Genomic DNA, 20,273 nt, shown 5'->3' with positions numbered 1-20,273 from the left:
CTTTATTTTCAATTATCATAAGCTGTTATATATTACCAGATATTTCAACTTTAAAAAAATATTGTATGTGTGGATTGAGCAGTGTACAGGTGTTGTTTTGGTGATCTACATTACTGTTTCAAGTCTGTCTGACTTCGTATTTACTGACACAGATACACATGTAACCTAATTCCCATTGAATGGAGGTTATCAATTTCCAATAACCTGAATTTAGAAGAGAGCCATAATGCTTCTTTTTGTCTTTTACTGCTCCTAGGATACAAAGCAACTTAAATGCACACCTTACTTTCAGCTCTGGCAACAGGGCATGGTAACATCATCATGCTTGCTCAATATGTTTGGATCAGAAGATTGCCTATAAATCTGAACTTTTCCCTAGTTTCACACTTTTGACTGTTGGATGGATTTACATTTATGAGAAAATACAAACCTTTTTTGTAAATTATCTCTGATATACAGAACCTTTCCATATATATTTTTTCCGTGTATATTTTTAATATTGAACAGCAACAGGATAAAACAGTCCTAGAAGCAGTTTCTAGAATCAGATCTGTTCACTGCAACTGAAGGCACTAAGGACTACGTTAAAGGCTTATATGTGCATTTACATCTTCTAACCATAAAAAAATCTCAGCTTCTGCTCTTCAAATCAAAAAATCATGAACAGGAGCAATAAAGAATATTCACCTCCAGAACACGGGACACTCTTTAAAAAAGGTAACATTGATGATCTTCAGGCTAATGAAAGCTTAGACTTTATGCTTATCACATCCTAAGTGAGAGATTGTCTGCCACTGCTCTTTTTCGAAGTCATTGCTTTGCTTTCTCAAGAGTCTACATTAAGACAGAATGAATGTCCTGCAACTGCTTTACTGTGAGGAGCACTGCTTGCTACATTCACACAGTGCCTCCAAGACAGGGCTGCTCTGGAGAGAAAAGTAATGCCTTGCCTGAAGTTCTGAGTGAGGGTCAGAAATGCGGCAGGTGCCCTTGTACTCTCTTTTGCTGGAACGGGGAGGATATTAGGCACAAACCTTTAAAACAAAAAGGCCTTCTGGAACAAAAATGCAGACAACTTGCCATGGCTTCATGGACTATCAGTCACATGGAAATCTGATTTGGGAGTTATGAGAACTCCAGAATATCAGAAAGTACTATTTCTTTAACAATAATATTGAATATTTATTTTATTTCTAGATCAAAGTGATAAAGTGTTTTATTTAAAAATAAACACTGAAGTACTGCAGAAATAAAAATACTGTTAGAGCAAAAAGTAGTAAAATAAACAGTGAAATGACATTTCAGAATTTGTTCAAAAGAAAGGAAATATATTATTTCAACTGCAGTTTAGTGAAAATCATTGTTATTGCACACTGGCTTAGTTGAAACAGAAGATTGGAACTATTTGGTCAAATTATTCTATTTTTAATTTTGAATATTCTATTGAAATAGAAGAAAAATCTGGATCATATTGCAAAATTCTCACATTTATTTAAGGTTTTGCACATTCATTAATACAATTATTTTCCAAAATTTTTCCCATTCTATGGATTACTCAAGTCTCTCCCTAGGTTTAATTTTTAACAGGCATTCAAAACAGCACTCCTTTTGTAAAATACAGTTATGATTTTGAAAATAAAACAAAATAAAATATACCTGCTTAAAACTGAATTTTTGATTTAATTAGTAAGAATGCCAAGTTAGCTTCTGAAAAGCCAGTCTTAGAAATTAAGAAAAAATAACTTTGTTTCATGAAGATATGCTGCCCTAAAGCTACCCAAAAGCAATTCTAACTGAATTATTTTTGAAATGCAATAGGGAGAATAGAAAAACTTAATTCTTCATGCAGACCTCTAATATGGAATGTTCAAGCAATATATCATAGTCCCAAAGTATCAATTTGTCTCTGTGATGCAGTGTTCTCATTCTTGTACCAGTAGTATCTGTTTAGCCAATTCAGTGATGAATACTGAATAGTCACTGAATGCATAATTTAAGCATGTGCTCTGTGCAACAAAATTATTGCATCACATATGAAGTCTTATCAAATAATTATGCATGAGATCCTTTAAGCTAAAAAGTTAACAAAATTATGCCTGTAGTGCCATTTAGCATCAGCTATAGATTTTTAAATATATGTATACACAAGTGTGCTGTTGCTAAGAAGGGTTGCAATAAGGAGCACTTCAGAAAAGAATTTGTCTTGGCCAGTATACAGAACTAAAGCAGTAGTTTCCCTGATTGCCTTTCACCCTGGAGACTCAGTTGTAAATCACGGCGAGAGCAGATGGAGATTGCTTTCTCTCAATGACAGCTGTCAGGGGTTACACGGGAAATGAATTTTGGCACTCTCAATTTAGTCTGTTGAGAAAAGAAGAAGAATACGTCAAGTCTGCCCTGATGACTTTGGAACTTCACACTGAGTAGATTCAAACCCTTGAGGACAAAGAAATGAAAAGACCGTGTCAGAGTCCTTTAGGCAGTTTTCTGTTAAAAAGTTGAATGATCATCAAAAAGTACATAATTCACAGTATTTCATTTTTTGTTCTCATGCTCTTTTTCTTTTTTCCTTGTCAGAAACAATGGTAAGCTTATTTTTCAAACTTTTGTATCAGATGAACAGTGTTTTAAAACTTTTATATTTGAAAAGTATTGCATTAGTGTTGGTATTTAGAACAAGTATAGTGACTGGAACTCAGAGTGAATAAGGGTAGAGAATATATTATGACTTTATCACAAGTTCTAATAAATGCTGTCTGTAAAAAAAGGGGACTGTTCATGAAAGCATAATTACAAAATGGGCAGTCTATGGAATTTTAGTAAAGTTTGGTTCAAAGTCAACAATAACAAGGAAATTTTCACTGTAATTAATGCAGTTAGAAATAGAACAAATTAACACTAAATAATATCTCAGTATGTACAAGACCTTAACTAAGGTTTTTTTCTTGGAAAATTTCTACTGAGTTCTCTGATTAACTAACTAACTCTATACTAAAATAAAAATGGAGTAAGAAGTATGGTAGAAGAAATTTCATGAGCTTGCAGTTATTTTTTTAAGCTTTAAACTGAGTTGGTCCAACTTTATGAAACAATACTTGCTTTGGAAAAGTATGAAATCTCTTCTTCCTATTCCATCACCAGCATAAACTTAGCCATTAACACCAGCAGATAGATGAGAAAGATGAAGTATTTTCCTGTCATTGTTCTCTATATGTATTGTCTGTACACAAACACATTTGTGGGCATCTGTGTACAAGTAGTATCAACACAATAACTTCATAATAGTACAAACTCCAGAGTCATGTCTTAAAGTCTTTTTCTTTAGTTTTTTCTTAATCAGAGCACTGTTTTTTTTTCACATGGGAGAGGAGATTTACTCAGTTGTCCCAAAAGATGATTCTGCTAACTTTTGAGATGTCTTTGCCTGATCTCCAGGTAGATGCCACTTCAGAGAAGCACATCCCTGCCAGTTTAAGGTAAATATCTCAGAACCTGTATGCCACCTCTTTATTTAGGAAACTTAGTCAAGCTCTAATTGTCCTTCTGAAGGATCAACATGCTATCATAAACAGGTTAGATATAATCTAACATTCAAAGTATACAAAGATCTCAACAAATATGTCTGACTTTGGAAAAAAAAAAATTCTCAGCTTATGTGACTCCATGATACCAACATAGATGGAAAAACATTTAAATTCAGAGTTATTTCAGATGAAATGGTCATCAGTCTCAATCTCTCTCACTCTTCTATCAGCTGTCATCAGAAAGGTCATTTTTCTTGTCAGTGAAGGAGTGGAACATATTACCACTGGTTCAAATGATACATCCACTAAAGAAAACATGACAAAATCAACATTTCCTTGTAGATATCAGATCCTTAATGAGACAAAAAGGTTTAATTGAGCTTTAAAAATCGATCAATAATGAAATAAATAAAGAAAAAACTTTCAAATTAAAAATTCAGTACAAAACCAGGATAAGTGAACAAAGACCTGAATTCTTTATGACTAACAAATAGCTTGGACTTACTGACACAGACTGGAGAACGTAAGCTATTAAGAGCTCAGCAACTTTGCCAAACATATCTTCCCAGTAAAAAAAAAAAAAAAAGGCAAAATCTCCTAAATCTTATTTATAAGACAATACAATGGATTCTGAAGGGAACAGGAGCAAAGGATGTACACTTTTTCTGACATAGATTATGCATCTGACACTGTGTTATGAACTGGCAGCAAGTGATAGGACAGTTTATCCAATGCCAAAGTAAAGAAAAAAGAGTCAGAAAATCTCCTTCTTGCAAATACTTGCTTTCTAGAAGATGTGGTTGTGATGTTTCATACAGCAGTTCTTACCCGAAGCATAATATATGGAAAAATGACCTGCATTGCATTCGGGAGTGCAGAGCCCTGATTAGACCATTTGATTCAGTTCTCATTTTTGTGGTGAAGACTTATTATGAAAAGAAGCAAGTGTAGAGATTGGTTTTCTGTACTTCCAAAGACAAAATGGAAAGGGAAAAAAGTCCATCCTGAACATGTTTGTTTTAGGATTAGATATTTTCATAGGTAGTTCTGAGGTAGGACACTCAGGCTGCACCAAGTCAGGTTTGCTGAAGAGAACAGACATTTGGCTATGGGAATTTTTCTGATGCCATTTGATTCCAGTTTGAATGCAAGTAAATAGACTTATTGACATGTTCTTTTTATCAAAGAAATACAGAGAGTCCATGTAGAGTTGAAAATGTCCTGTCCCACAAATTATGATTTTGAAATCTTAGTTCAGTGATCTCAAGATTCCAGAAAAGACTATTACAAATCTTAAAACATGTATATAGATGTTAAAATACAAATTTAAAATAAATATTATTGTTTCAATTAAAAAGTTGGGGGTTTTAAATCTCCTGAAGTATCACTAATTCACAACAAGCCATTTTTTTCACTTGTGACAGAGTGGGAGCATGAGTTTTTCCAAGTGTTTTAATGATTATGTTACCTCACAAGATAAATCTAAAATCCAATATTAAAAAATGTGTTCATTTTAAGGGATTAAAGATTTTACTTGGGGTGCCAAAACAGATTGCCAGAATAGATTAAGTCATTATTAAATTTTCAGAATAATGGCATTCTGGTGTAGGGGGAACATACCATTGCAAAGGAGTTCTGTGCTTTCAGTGCATTTAAGATATATAAACATATTGATATTTTGTTTCATACGAATTTTTACCATATTGCTCTAGAGCAGCACACTTGATCTTCTCTATGCCCTAATTTTGTCAGGAAAAACTTCATATAATTTCTTTGGTAAATTTTCTGCCAGTGACTTATTTGTTAACCTACTACTGACACAACAGATAAAAGCAATGTATCATTGAAGAAAGAGTGCCTGAGAACAGTCCAGCTTTGTTTTCCAAAAATATCAAGGTTTCCCATGCATACGCAGTATCTCAGTTGCAAAATGAAATTAAAATAAATAAAATAAATAAAAATAAAAAATCTTCTGCAATGTCTTCAAGTAGTAATCTATAGTTTGTAGTAACTGGATGTAGATTATCAGTGAAGTGAAGCCAAGTTTATTATTGATGCAAGTGAAGTCAACCAAGGTTTGAAAGAAAGATTATATGCAAAATCTCTGTTGAATCAATGACACAGGTTTGCCAGGAACATTAATCCCTTCACAGCAGTATATTTAAGGAGCTGGAATATTTACTTGATTTTTACACAAATTCATAATTCATCATAAAAAGTGATCTTTAATACAAATGTTTTTGACCCATTCGATAAAAGATTATTTTTAGAAGGAAAGATACATGCCAAATAATCGCTATTACTCACTTTAGTTAAGTTGCAATCATTTCATTAAAAGTAAATTTCATACAATCCATTTAGTTAGTAGAATTTAGATTTATTTTTTTTTTAATTGTGGATGCAAAATTAACATTTCAGCTTGATTTCATAATTGAAATGCACTTCATTATTTCTTAAATCTAACAAAAATACTTTTTGCTCTTCTTTCTTGTAAATAATATAAAGATTTGTTTTAAGCCTTTTTGACAAAAATAAACTCTAGTCATTTAAAAATAGGCAGATTTATCCTTTAATCCAAGCTGTATCAAATTAGAAATAAAAGCATAATTATCATAAAAATCTGTCAGAGCAAATTTTACAGCATATGGTGCAAAATACATGGTATTTACTGAAGTAAAAATATTAAATGGTATATCAAATTCTTCTCTCAGTGAGCTGATCTAAATGTAATTATGCTATGAAGTTACAGGGAGGCAGCTTAGAGTACAGAAGACTACTTTGACCAGATAGACAGGTAGAATTAAACTAGGTAGAGGCACCAGAGAAGGGTTCTGTGGGAACATGCCCAGCTGGTATGGAGGTTTGAACCAGACCACTCTGTATTTCTCTTTTCATTCTTTTGAAGGGATACCAAAAGTTTTTGTTTCACAGTGAATTCCTAAATACATTGTGAGTAGCAGTACGTAGCATGTTCTTTTCTAGAAAATTCCAATTATTCATTTTAAGACAGAATATTTGCACAGGAATATATGAAAAATTCTAGGCTAAGGGTTAACAGTGTAAAGTTCAGTATAAGCTTTGACGCTTGTAGGCTAGAAACAGCAGAGTTTCAGGACCTTAGGATTCAGATAATCTCTTACAATGTTTAGTTGATATATGGAATAAATTTTTGCACACTGAAGTTTCCTCTTGTTCTGCATTCATCTAGTTTGGGGAACATAGTTGTATCCTCTGTACTTATATGTATCTTCAAGTGTTTTTTTGAGTGCTGGAGTGTCACGCAGAGGGTTAAGAAGTTGCCTTAGTTGCCCATCCAGTTACTCTAGATCAGATGACCTAGGTTACTGTCTTATAATCTGTTTCCATGTTACTTTAGTCTGTCAGGCTGTGTTTTAATTTGAAAAACTTGCAATCTGCTTATTTTTGTTACTTCTGTGTTATGTAGTAGCATAAAAAAGTAGGATAAGCAGAAAAATAGGTCTGGAGATACCACATACCACCTCAGTAAGATTCTTGAGACATATATTGAAGTCTCTAGTTATATATCATACAGAATCACAGAACAATTGAACTTGAAAGGGACAGCTAAAGTAGTTTGCCCAGGGCTTTTTCAAGTCAGATAAGAATGGAGACTTCACAGCCTCTCTGTGCAATCTGTTTAGGTGTTTTATCATCTTCACAATGAAAAAGGCATTTCAGTTTGTTCCCCTTGCCTCTTGTCCTTTCAGTGGACACCACTGAGAAGTCTGACCATCTTTTTTTGCAACCTCTCTGAGATAAGCATTGATAAGATTTCCCTGAACCTTCTCTTCTTCAGGCTGAACAACCCCCACTCTCAGTTTCTCCTCCAATCACAGCTGAATTCATGAGGGAAGTTTGTCTTTCTGTGAAAATATATTTAGGAAAGGGCAGAAAACACCACAGAGATAGGAGGAGGTCATTAAAAAAAATAAATACTGAGAAACAACAGAGGGAATGCAGATGTTAGAGGAGAAGGTGGTGTCTGAGGGAGCAGATATTCTCTGCAGTCAATGGAGGACCCACACCAGAGGAGACAGAAATTCCTGAAGGAATTGCAGCCTGTGGAGAGCCCACACTAGAAAAGAGGAAAAAGGAAGGAAGGCAGGAAGCAAGGAAGGAAGGAAGGCAGGCAGGAAGGAAGGCAGGCAGGAAGGCAGGCAGGCAGGCAGGAAGATCAACCCACCACACTAACCAAATAAGAAACAATACAAATTACCAAGGCAATTAATACAATATTTTAATATTTAATATAACTGAAATAAGATCTTCAAAATGTATAGATCAGAGATTCATGTAATAGGTCAATGGCACAGAACTACTCTAATACTGATATTCTTAAACTGAACTGGATATTGACTATTCTCTTTGCACTACAACTAAATAACTTCTGGTGCACAAATATATTTACAACAGTTACTATTACTTCAGATAGTATGTTTCTCAACAGAACCCAAAAGTAGGATTTCTTAGAGAAACTGCAAACTTTATGAACTATCTGTTTTTCAAGCAGTTTAAACATCAGCATGGATTTTAAGGTTGATCACTTTGGATCTAGAGAAACTGTAAACTTTATGATGTATCTCTTTTTAAAACACTTTAAATGTCAACCTGGACTTCAAGGTTGATCAGGCCTCAAGACCTGTATTAGTCTGACCAAGTTTTTCTTTCTCCCTTTAATTGTGAATTTCTTATGTTCAGCCAAGGCCCTGAGAGTCAGCTTTGGTGGTTAACTTCTTCTACATTGTAATTTTTGTAATTCTCATATGAATAAAAGTGGTGACATTTGAATAAAACTTACAGTTTTCATTTTATTTTGAATAAAATTCTTGATGATATACATAGCAGAAAAGAATCAAGCTCCTTCTTCTAACCTGAAATTACATTTTCCCAAATCATACACTAACAAATATTTTAGTGTAGGAAAACAATTAATTATCCATTCCCTATACTGACCACTATTGCAAGCTGTAATTATAAAAATACTTACGTCACATTGATTTCAATAACAGTTAAATCTTTAATGGTTACAGTTCCTAAAGAACTCTATGCTTTGTAATACAGACCTACAGTGGGGCAACAGACAAGCAATAGGTGACAAGATTAGGTGGATCCTCACAGTTCATAATGGAAGAGATACAAGACAGTCACTGAAAAATACCTGTTTCTAGAGAGAAAGAAATACTAAATGAAGGAAAAAAATAAGTGAGGAAGCAGAGTGAAAGGTGAAAGTCCAACTTTACACCATCTTCGTAAGAACAGAGAAAATTGCAGATACACAACTGAGAGAACTCAGGGCCACTCCATTCTGATAGGAGTTTGCCATTCTTAAGTGAATGGATCTTTGTAGAGTTACATCTGTAATACTCACTACTTCCAGAAAACTAACCTCCCTAAACAAGATTTCAGATCATAAATTGGCCCGGATCAAACTCGAATTCATGTGACGAATTAAAAAAAGGAAAATGAAAGACAGGAGACACAATTGAAATAATGTTGGAGTAGCTGTAAGGCTTCTAATTCTTATGTTCTTATTTTTAAAATCTTCTCAGTCTTTGCATTATTTTTCACAATTTTTTCTTTTTCTTTTTTTTTTTTATTTCTTTCTCTTTCACTTGTGTTCCTTTTAGTAAGTGTACTTGAGTTCAATGTAAATAGCTAAGTAACTTTTAGCTGGAAAATGGGGTTGAACTTCAGTAAAACTATGCAAACTCTTCCTCTGACAGGTAGAGTAGATGTGGACTGCTTCTCTAGGATATGTGAAAAAGTGTATCCTTTCAACGAGTAAAATCTTACTTAAATGCCTCACAGATGAGATAGAGGAGTTTGTTTAATAAAGTCTAGCAAACAGTATAAAAGGAAAAAAATAAAAGTACATGAGCCTAAATAGGAACAGTTTGCTAATTCCTCTTTCTCCATTCCAATAATTATATTGCTGTGCTGGTTAACTCACTTGAATGAATTCTGAGGGTAGTGACTGAGGGAATAGGCCTCTCTGTATTGTTTTAATGAGAATGAGAGATCTAATTCCACACACACTGAGCTTGAAATTGCATCAGCTATTTCTGAAATAATATGATGAGCTAATCACCAAGGATAATTATTATTCTTGGGAACAACCATTGTAATACAATATGACTTCTAATAAACCAACAGGTGGAGATAATAAAGCTACCAATAGCTGAAGTTAAATCCTTATTACATCATTTTTAGTCCCAGTGTTCGCATCACTAACACAACTTCAATAACTGCAATTTCCTTTAGCATATTAAAGACAAGTTTCAATGCACGGAAAGCATAGTACTTACAATGATTTAACATTTAAGTGATCATTTTTCCAGTGAAAGAAATGCTCAAAAAGAGCCTACTAGACATTCTATTTGTGGGTAAACTATTTCATCTGTTTTAGTATTAACCCACTTTTCAACAAGCTGTCTAACTTGTCCCTGTCTAATCAGAAAGGAAAATAGAATTCCAGAGTTGTAATCTGGATAGTGGAAGATAAGATTATTTTAAAAATCATGCTTTTTAAATTGATAACGTAATCTTCAGTTTCTTAATTTTGTAGTCAGCATTCAGGCATGAGATAGACATTCAGGCATGAGATAGAATTCATGCAAAGAAAATCTGAAAGGTTTATCAGTTTAAAGGAAGATCCTAAGTGATTGTGTGATATGTGGAGGATTTTACCAAATTATATCACAGAACAAAAATCTTGCCAGCCTTGCCAATTCCAATTTAACACTCAAATATCTATCTTAAGTATAATATATGTGTGTATATATATTTTTTCTAGATATATGCATACATGTATAGATAGATCAATTAATAAGTCGATTGTTTGATCTTTGTGTTCTTTTCCTTTGTATGTTCCTTACCTGTCAAAATTATAAGGTTCTCTCCAGAGATTAAGCATTTTTAATTTGTTTTTGGTTTACACATTTAGAAATTATTACTGTTGTTAAAAGTTATAAATGGACCTAGACAATTCCAGCCTTGCAAAGGGGATATGACCAGAAACAACATTTTAAAATTAGATTTATTAAAATGCATTCCTTTCTGGAGCCTTCACAAAAGGGCTCTGAAGGATAGACAGTATCTCAAAAACTTTTTCCCAGGCTTTTGAGATATTTCAGTATATCTTACATGATTCACCTCATGTCCCGTCTTTCAGTTTTCTGACAATTTGCATCTATTTTACAGCCAGAAGATATTCAATCTGCGTCAGTGATTCAGAAGAAAGCATTTCACAATATCACATAAAAAATAGATCAATCAACAGACTTTAGTGGTCTGATAAAGATATTGAAGGACTAGACCAAAGATTTGGTATTATCCCTATATTCTGCAATAATAGCCAAAGATTGAGGAAAATAAACAAAAACAATGGGTGCAAATGAAATGAGTAACAATAGGGTAACTTCAGAGACTTGTTTCCATTTTAATCTTAATTACACTACTGGAATCTCAATAAATAAATGATAAGGGCAAAATTAAATCTGAGCATTTTGGATTGTGTTTTAAAATGGTGTCTTTTTGTCCTTCCCTAATACGCACATTTGATATACTGGTTTCTTCATAACAGAAGCCCTCACCTCATTCTCATCTCTCAAATATCTCCATCTTGCCCAGAGCACACTAGTAATCAACTTCAGATATGTACAACAACCTGACACCCAGAATTAAATGCTGCTTTATCACTTTTTTTCCGGGCAAAGGAAAGTCAGGTTTCATATGGACAAAAGTTATTAACACCTCTCTAGTATTGCTAGGAAATACAGAAGAATTAACAGTGTTTTGATGCATGAATATTCATCCACCTAACTGTTTAAATAGGAGTAATGGACCATTTATGGAAACAGTACTCTAGTGAACCTAATTCAGGCTAGATAGCCAACTGTAATTTACTAATGTAATATAACTTTTGTGATACAAAATACACTTTATATGTCTCTAAACTAAATGCTATGAATTGCAGTCTGAGAACTTTGAGGTAAAATACTGAAAAGCCTACGTTTTCCCAATACTCAGCCCTAACTCCATTTTCCAATATAGAAATGCAAAAACTCAAAGGCAGCAATAAGTTCCTAAAAATTAGGTTTCTGAATTCTATGCCAGTATTTTGAAGGCAAGAGAAAGGATCATGCCTGAAATAAGTCATTAGAGAGCAAAGAATGCATGAGAAAGTTTCTTACCTCGGCAGTTGGGTAAAGGGCTACTCCACTGCCCGTTGCTTCGGCACTGTGCTCGAGAAGCACCCTGAAGTAAATATCCAGTGTTGCAAGTAAAATTTACAACATCATTTAAATTGAATTCACTGCCATTAGTCATTCCATGAGCTGGATTCCCAGGATGTCCACACGTGATGGCTGTTAAAAGAAAAATAGGCAGGCTAGAATCTAACTGAAAGATACTGTTCCACGGAATCACTTGCAGGTTTGAGCTCTTTTTTTTTTTTTCTTTATCCTTCTGAATTTGTCTTTTGTATTTATACAAGAAATTTAATTTTAAAAATGCATATATTTATTCAGAATTCCTAACTGCCAAGAGAAAAATATTAATTTTTCCTTAAAGCTTTTAGAAACTACTTTTTACATGATGTTGAAAGCTGTAATATAAATAAGTATATTTATGTGCATTTTGACACTCACGTGATATGTATTAGACCTTAAAAAATGTAAAGAGTTCATTATATTTCCTAGTAATGCAAAGTAAAAAAAAATCTCTGCAAGCCTCAAAATGTAGTACAGCAAATCAAATTTAATTCGACGAACCGCTTCAGAGTATTCAGGAGCTTTGAAGCGCTCCTGTTCCAAAGTTCTTGATTTGCTTTTCTAAAGTAGTGATGTTTTTACTCAGATTTTCTTATGGCAATACAGAAATCATTGTTGGAAATAACTCTTTCCCATTATGTGTACTAAGTGTTTAATTATGCTTAAATGACACTTACAAAATACACTTATTATGGACAAGCTCTAGCTTTTCACATGGAAATACATTTAAAAAAATTAGAAAAAGTAGAAAAGCATAGATACTGACAATATAAATAAAAACAAACACATATACAGAAATTTTCATCATTGTGCTGGTGATGTTTATCATACTCAAATAAAATCTTATGCACAGGTTTATCTTTTGCTTTAATAATTGTAAAGACAAGTGAATATAATTTAAATGTGTTTCCTTTATTTTATCAGATAATTCACTTTTGAAACAGTATTTTCAACAGGTTATGATCCTGGGAATTAAATAAGACACCTTCCTGTAGACACCTTTATTTATTTATCCCTTAAATTTTGTAAATAAATCTATTTCAACTACTTGAATACTTTCTGCACCATCTCATTGGCAGCACTTGAAGATGAAACTCTAAACATAAGCACAAAATCTTAATACAGGTGCAAGATTGACTTTATTCTAGCCCAACTGTTGCAATTTTAAACTGTTATAGATGATCAAGTTTCAATAAATAAAGTGATTTCCAGGACCATACTAAATCTTTTAAGATAATTCTTATTTAAACTTATTAAATTAAAAAACCAAACATAACACACACACACAAAACCAACCAACAAACAAAAACCAAACAACCTTAAATTTTCTCCAGTTTCATGAACAAATTATATGCCATACATGTTCACACAGAATCACAGAATCGACTGGGTTGGAAAAGACCTCAGAGATCATCGAGTCCAACCCTTGGTCCAACTCTAGTCTGTTTACTAGATCAAGGCACTAAGTGCCATGTCCAATCTCAGTTTAAAAGCCTCCAGGGACGGTGAGTCCACCACCTCCCTGGACAGGCTATTCCAATGCCTGACCACTCTCTCTGTAAAGAATTTCTTTCTAATATCCAGCCTAAATTTCCCCTGGCAGAGTTTAAGCCCATGCCCCCTTGTCCTATTGCTAACTGCCTGGGAGAAGAGACCAATCCCCACCTGGCTATAACTTCCCTTCAGGTAGTTATAGAGAGTGATGAGGTCACCTCTAAGCCTCCTCTTCTCCAGACTAAACAACCCCAGCTCCCTCAGCCTGTCCCCATAGGTCTTATGTTCAAGTCCCTTCACCAGTCGTGTTGCTCTTCTCTGGACCCGCTCCAGCACTTCAATGTCTTTCCTGAACTGAGGGGCCCAGAACTGAACACAACACTCCAGGTGTGGCCTCACCAATGCAGAGTACAGGGGAAGGATCACTTCCCTTGTCCTGCTGACCACGCTATTTTTGATACAGGACAGGATACCGTTGGCCTTCTTGGCCACCTGGGCACACTGTTGGCTCATGTTGAGCTTCCTGTCAATTAGTACCCCCAGGTCCCTTTCTGTCTGACTGCTCTCCAGCCACTCTGTGCCCAGCCTGTAGCGCTGCAGGGGGTTGTTGTGACCGAAGTGCAGCACCCGTCACTTGGCCTTATTGAACTTCATCCCATTGGAATCAGCCCATTTTTCCAGTCTATCCAGATCCCTCTGCAGAGTCCTCCTGCCTTTCAGCAGGTCGACACTCCCTCCCAACTTGGTGTCATCAGCAAATTTGCTGATGATGGTCTCAATCCCCTCATCTAAATCATCAATAAAGATGTTAAACAGGACTGGACCCAACACTGACCCCTGGGGAACACCACTAGTGACTGGCCGCCAGCTAGATGCAGCCCCATTCACCAGCACTCTCTGGGCCCGGCCCTCCAGCCAGTTCTTAACCCAGCGTAGAATACACTTGTCCAAGCCATGGGCTACCAGCTTTTGCAGGAGTATATTATGGGAGACAGTGTCAAAGGCCTTGCTGAAGTCCAGATAGACCACATCCACAGCTTTCCCCTCATCCACCAGGTGAGTCACCTGATCATAAAAGGAGATCAGGTTGGTCAGACAGGACCTGCCCTCCCTCTCCACTTTTGAGGAAGGTGTAGACTGCAATGAAGTCCCCCCTCAGTCTCCTCCAGGCTGACCAAAACAAGTGACTTTAGCCACTCCTCATATGGCTTGCCCTCTAAACTCTTCACCAACTTCATGGCCCTCTGTACACTGATAGTACTTGGACAAGAAAAAAATCCAGTGTGAGTAACCAGCTATATAACTAAGCCTATGTTTCGGTCATCATTAACATAACATAACATAACATAACATAACATAACATAACATAACATAACATAACATAACATATAACATAACATAACATAACATAACATAACATAACATAACATAACATAACATAACATAACATAACATAACATAACATAACATAACATAAATTTTGGTAAAGAAAGTTCCTCTCCTGATTTTTGTTGTGCTGTTGCTGACAAGGAACTAATCAGACAACTCCACATTTTGTGTTAACTCTCAATAAACAGCAAGTGACTATATCTTTCAGAAAATATTTGGCTAAAGTGTGGCCCAACTGTTTATTCAGTAAAAAGATAGGAAAACACCTGTCTCAAAAACTGTGCAAGATGAAGGCTGACTTGCACATGAAACTAAGAAGCTAAAGTAGTCATGGGTGCAGTACTCTGTGTACTTCCTTAGATAATATTTTTTGAAGATTACAATGTTTACTACTTACAACTCTGACATTATTTTCAAAGCAAATAAATAAATATAAACCGATTTGTGATTTCTTTAAAAATCTCACAAAATATAGGCCAATACGTGGAATTGTCAGGGTCACAGCCCATGACTTCTTTATGGTACCGCTGCCATATTTCTAATTCTGATGCATACTGGTCAGTCAGAAGACCATTTCATTATCACATTGGTGAGCACATTTCTAGTATTAGTAAACAGTAGGTTTTCACTTTCCTTCATGGAGATAATAGAGCCATTTATTCAAGACTTTTAAATAAATAAATACATTCATAAGTAAATAAAAGTAGGAAAATCATCTGAAGTTTAAATGCTGACTCAAGGGCGCATAAAAAGAGATGAAATTAAACAGTTGCAGCCTGCTGTGCAACCCGCTTCAATGCCTGTTTTTTCCTGCTTCTGAAATAACAGAAATCAGAAATTACTGGATAAAGTTATTCAGTCTGTGCTAGGTTAGCAACTAGATTAGATTATCATAATGACCCTTGTAACTGAAAATAGGTCCAAAAAATATTTGATCTGAGCACCTCATTTAAACACGTTTGAACAACCAATCCACTGTTCAATGTTCAATTATGTTTAAAATAGTAATAATAATTCACTGAAAAAATTAATGATACTTACGGACACAAACAGGAGTTTGTCCAGACCACTTGTGATCCTGTAGGCAAATTCTGACAGATGTACCAACAAGTCGAAAGCCAGGATTACACTGGTAGACTACAGTATCACGATAACTGAAACCGTCTCCACTAATATGACCATTTACAATTGGATCTGGAGAACCACAGTGACCAGCTAAAATGTAAGAAAAACATGTCAAAAACATATATTTTTACAAAGCTTGCCAACATTTACAACAATGCTGATAGGAAAACAGAATTTTATCCTTACTTTTAGTGAACAATATATTAGAGTCAAATACTACACGGTACAGAACAAGTTCTGAGGTGTAAACACTACATTTGATATTCTTTTTACATTTTTAGGGTGAAGTGATATTGAAATAGTTTTGATTTTCATATGTATAGTTTCTGCAGATTCTGGTGCAGAAATGACATACTTGTTAGAAGAATGTCTGGAAAATGTAAATTGCAAATGTCTGAGGTTACAAATCATTAGTTTAATTGCTAGAAAACTGACAATTTTAACACGGATTTTTTCTTCCCCTTTGTCTTAGTAAGGTTGCCTTTTTCCTCAGAGAAGTGTGAATTAAAAGGTGTTTAACTCTCAAACCCATACTATTATTTCCTCACAGAGTTCTGATTTCTCTAATTCATGATTTGCTTGGACTTTGTAAGCAGATCTCTACTAACAAATCAAACATGGTTGGAACCATTCTCTGGCAAAGGCCAAGCAGAACAGAACAGTCTACATCCATAAAATGAAAATCTCTTGCCTTGCAGACCCACACAGTTGCTAGTAAACTGCCTACCAGGATCAGTACTGGTTAAAGTTAACTTGAACCGTTCTTGGAAATTCTTTTGGAGCAACTTAGCCAAAACCATGTCCAGGTGTTGTTCTAATGATTTAACAGGAGAGATTATCAAGTTTTGTGCTTGTTTGCATGTCCTGGTGTTGTTATTTTCTTACAACAAACACACAGCTCTTTTTATTACATGTATCCAAAAACTAACTCTTTTCTCACTAGCAGGTCTTCAGGTATCAGTAGACTGTAATTAAATGATAAACTCTTCTTTATCTTGCTTTCCAGTTTGGCCAATACACTTAGAAATATCCACCTTTTCCAGATGGATGAAGGTATGCAAAGGAAGAAACATCTAACATCACTGTTTCCTCTTTAGTTATATCAGATGCTGTTAAACAATGTAGAACAAATTACTTCAGGGTAGTAGCACTCTTGGCACTACAGAAGCCAAGTAATGATTTTATCCTCTCTGGATTCTTTATTCCATTTGAAAACAGCGTTGCTGAGTAGGAAGAGATTTCTTTTTACTGGTTAAAGAGGAGAAAAAAAAGTTCATTTTTTTGGTGACACTGTTTAATCACAACTCACAATAATTCCATCTCAAATTATGCTAAGTCTTCGTTTTGAGATGTGAGGACTGGGACCTAAGGCTCATGACCACTGCTATAATGAAGGTGTTGCGATGTTCTCTTTCTCACAGGCTGTATTCATCAACAGCAGGCTTTTTTGTAATTTAGCTTCTTTAGGATTAAAACTCCTTCCTACTAAAGCCCTTTATATAATGTTAGACAGTATATTTTACATTTAATGGCAATTCTAAAACACTAGAAAGGTAAAACACGTGCCACAATTACTTTTTTCGTACATATAGGATTCTTATAATAATCTGAATTGTGGGATTGCTAATGTCTTTAAGGAGACAATGTGATATTGTAAATTTGTGGAAGTATGAAATTAAGATTTTCACACTCAGCTTCTTATACAGTCACTCTTCCCCTGAGAGGGCATATGGCAACAGAGGGTAACAAGGGTGTTGAAAACACATTTTGCTCCTTGAAATGTCTGATGGAATAATTTATTGTTCTCAGTCCAATTAGTAATATTATCCCCTTTATCATTCTCTCTCTTCCAGCCTTGCTCAGCCTCTCCTTGTGTAACACATGCTCCAACTCCTAACTCCTTAATGGGCCCTTCACCCAGGCTTGCTTCAGTTTCCAATATCTCTCCTGTATGGTGGAAGACATAAAAACTAGACACAGTCTTCCACATGAGTGCTGAAGAGGAAATAATAACTGTGACCCACTGACTACACTGCTGGTTATACAATCCAGTCTGTCATCTTCTTTTCTGCAAGACCATACTTTTAACTCTCGTTCAGCCTCTTTACTAGATCACCTGGATTGCTTTCTTTAAAGCTGCCTTCTACCTAGTCAGTTCCAAGCTGGTACTCATGAATGACATTATTCTATGAAGAGTGCAGGATTCTGTATTTGTTGAACTTCATGAGGTCCCTGTTGGGCCATTCCTCCAAATAATCAAGGTGCCTCTGTCCAGCAGTAGTGCAGTACAGTATATGAGCTGTTCTCCCATCATGTGGTGTCATACTCAAACTTGCTGAGATGAGCCTGCACCTCAAAAGGTTATCCAAGTCAGTGACAGAGGCTGGATAATACTGATCTCAGTATTCATCCTCAGTACCCATTGGCTACTAGTCATACTTTGAATCATGAAACACTACCCCCAGAGTTTGTTGGTTCAATTAGTTTTCCACCCATTTTGTAGTCCCTCCACCCAGTCTCGTTCTTCTCAGTTTGGCTACAAGGGTACTATGGAAGACAGAAGTTTTGCTACAACACAAAGTGAAAGAAATCTACTGCTGAAATCTACTGAAACCTACATCCAATCAGACAGTAATTGGAAAAGGCAGTAAGATTATTTAGGTTTTATTTTGACTGTTCCATCCTGTCTGTTCCCAATTATCTTCTTTTTTCACTGTGCCTGGAAATGGACTTTGTAATATTTCCTCCCTATTTTTTTCCACGGGCGGAGGTGAAATAGGTAGTCTCTTGCCTTATTTGGAATTTTTTTTTTCCCCCACTATTCGTGGTTGTTCCCAACTTTCAAGAATGCTAGAAAGTGGTCTCACAAGACATATACCATCGCCTTAGACTTATCTAGTCAAATAATAGATATTAGTTCAGTTTATTTGAGTAGTTCCTTAATTGATTCCCTCCACTGCTATATCATCTCTACCCCCCAGCTGTATTCCTAGGAGCAACAAGTTCATGATCTGGCTAACCTATGGTCTAGATGAACCATGTATTGGAGTAGAGGTATATCTCAGTTTTAATCAGAATTTCTTCTCCTAAAGAAAACAATTCTGAAAATTGTCATTCAGGCAATTGGGGCAAACACAGATTTTGGGAAAGGAAGTACACGAAACAGATGTGAAATGGGAAAAGAGAAGCTGTATTTAAAAAAAAAAAAAAAAAAAAAAAGAATGGAATACATTTGATTTTTAAAATTTTCTAGAACCAAATAGTGAAAAACTGAAAAGCAGTGGATGCACTGAAGCCAAACACAGGGAGACAAATATTAAGGATGTGACAAACCCTTTCCCGAGATACAGAAATTAATGTACTCAGCTGTCCCGAAATCATGAATTGATTCTACACAGACCAGTGGGTAACAAAGTTATATCTATTCTCATGTAAAGCTCTCCTGAATTACATTCATGCAGGTACAGTGTAGGTAAAAAGCATCTCTGATTAATTATAATTCCTTTGAAATTGAAAGGCTCATTCAGATCTCCCTGGGTGTTTGCCTCCAGATTTTCATGGGCTTTAGGTAAGTGCTAAGGCACCTCTAAATTAAATCTTGTTCACACTGTCCTTGAAATTTAGGAATACACATCCAGTAACATTCACATCATCTAGCTTTAAAAGTTAAGAATTTACCTTTCCTGAATTGCTCTCTGGAGGAGTCTGCGTAGTTACATTGACCTTGTTGGGGATTTAGGATCTAAGATTGCCCTCTAAATTGCATCTAAATTTGGAGCCTAACGTACATGGTGTGAATAACCCTTATGTGAGAGAATGTAGAGAGGCAGGAAGAGGTTTAGTAGCAGAAATACAACCTTCTGCAGCATGCATGTGATAACTCAAATTTAGACCTTCACACTCAGAGCTGTGCAGTATTTTTAGCACTATAGAGTTTGTCTAATTTTGAAATGGTGAAGACTAAATAGTGATTAATAATCTTCTAGATCTAATTGTGATCATCTCTGTCTAGTGAGGTAGATCTATGCACTTAACAGTTTTAAGCATAAGGCTACATTCAACAATGCAATCAATCTGATACATCAAATACAAACCAAAGTCCATGAAATTTTTAGAAAAAGAGTTGGGGAATATTGCTAGGCAAGCATTGCTGTTACTGCAGTAATAGTTCCTGCAAGAGGTCTGGTGTTCATTACAAGTGGGAATAGCTCTGAACAAATGATTTAAAATATGGGGGGGGGGGGGAGAAGAAAAGAAAAAAAAAAGAAAAAGTGGTTATGACCAGGAGTATCAGATAACAATTTTAATGCAGATTTGTAAAAAACTGAAAGTCCAACAGCAAATCACTCCTGAAAAAAAGGACAAATTAATATAAAAGGTATTAAGGCTGTATATATAGACAGTCTTTCCCAACTATGAGATCTAGCAAACTTATTAGCTGTTTCCCAAA

General features: G+C 35.2%; 1 protein-coding gene across 1 annotated transcript in view; it reads right to left on the bottom strand.

Annotated features, from left to right (window-relative positions):
• CSMD1 (CUB and Sushi multiple domains 1) overlaps positions 1–20,273 on the bottom strand; it is a gene marked incomplete at both ends in the record, with an annotated part of 1,064,284 nt that overhangs the window by 38,273 nt on the left and 1,005,738 nt on the right. The window contains 2 exons of the mRNA XM_082048870.1: positions 11,738–11,911; positions 15,740–15,913. Coding sequence (XP_081904996.1) covers positions 11,738–11,911; positions 15,740–15,913 — 348 coding nt within the window. The remainder of the gene's footprint in view (positions 1–11,737; positions 11,912–15,739; positions 15,914–20,273) is intronic.

Source organism: Streptopelia decaocto, assembly GCF_964273445.1.
Source record: "Streptopelia decaocto genome assembly, chromosome: 3".
NCBI lineage: Eukaryota > Metazoa > Chordata > Aves > Columbiformes > Columbidae > Streptopelia > Streptopelia decaocto.
Note: the sequence above shows the minus strand (reverse complement) of the source record. Positions and strands in the feature narration are given on the sequence as shown.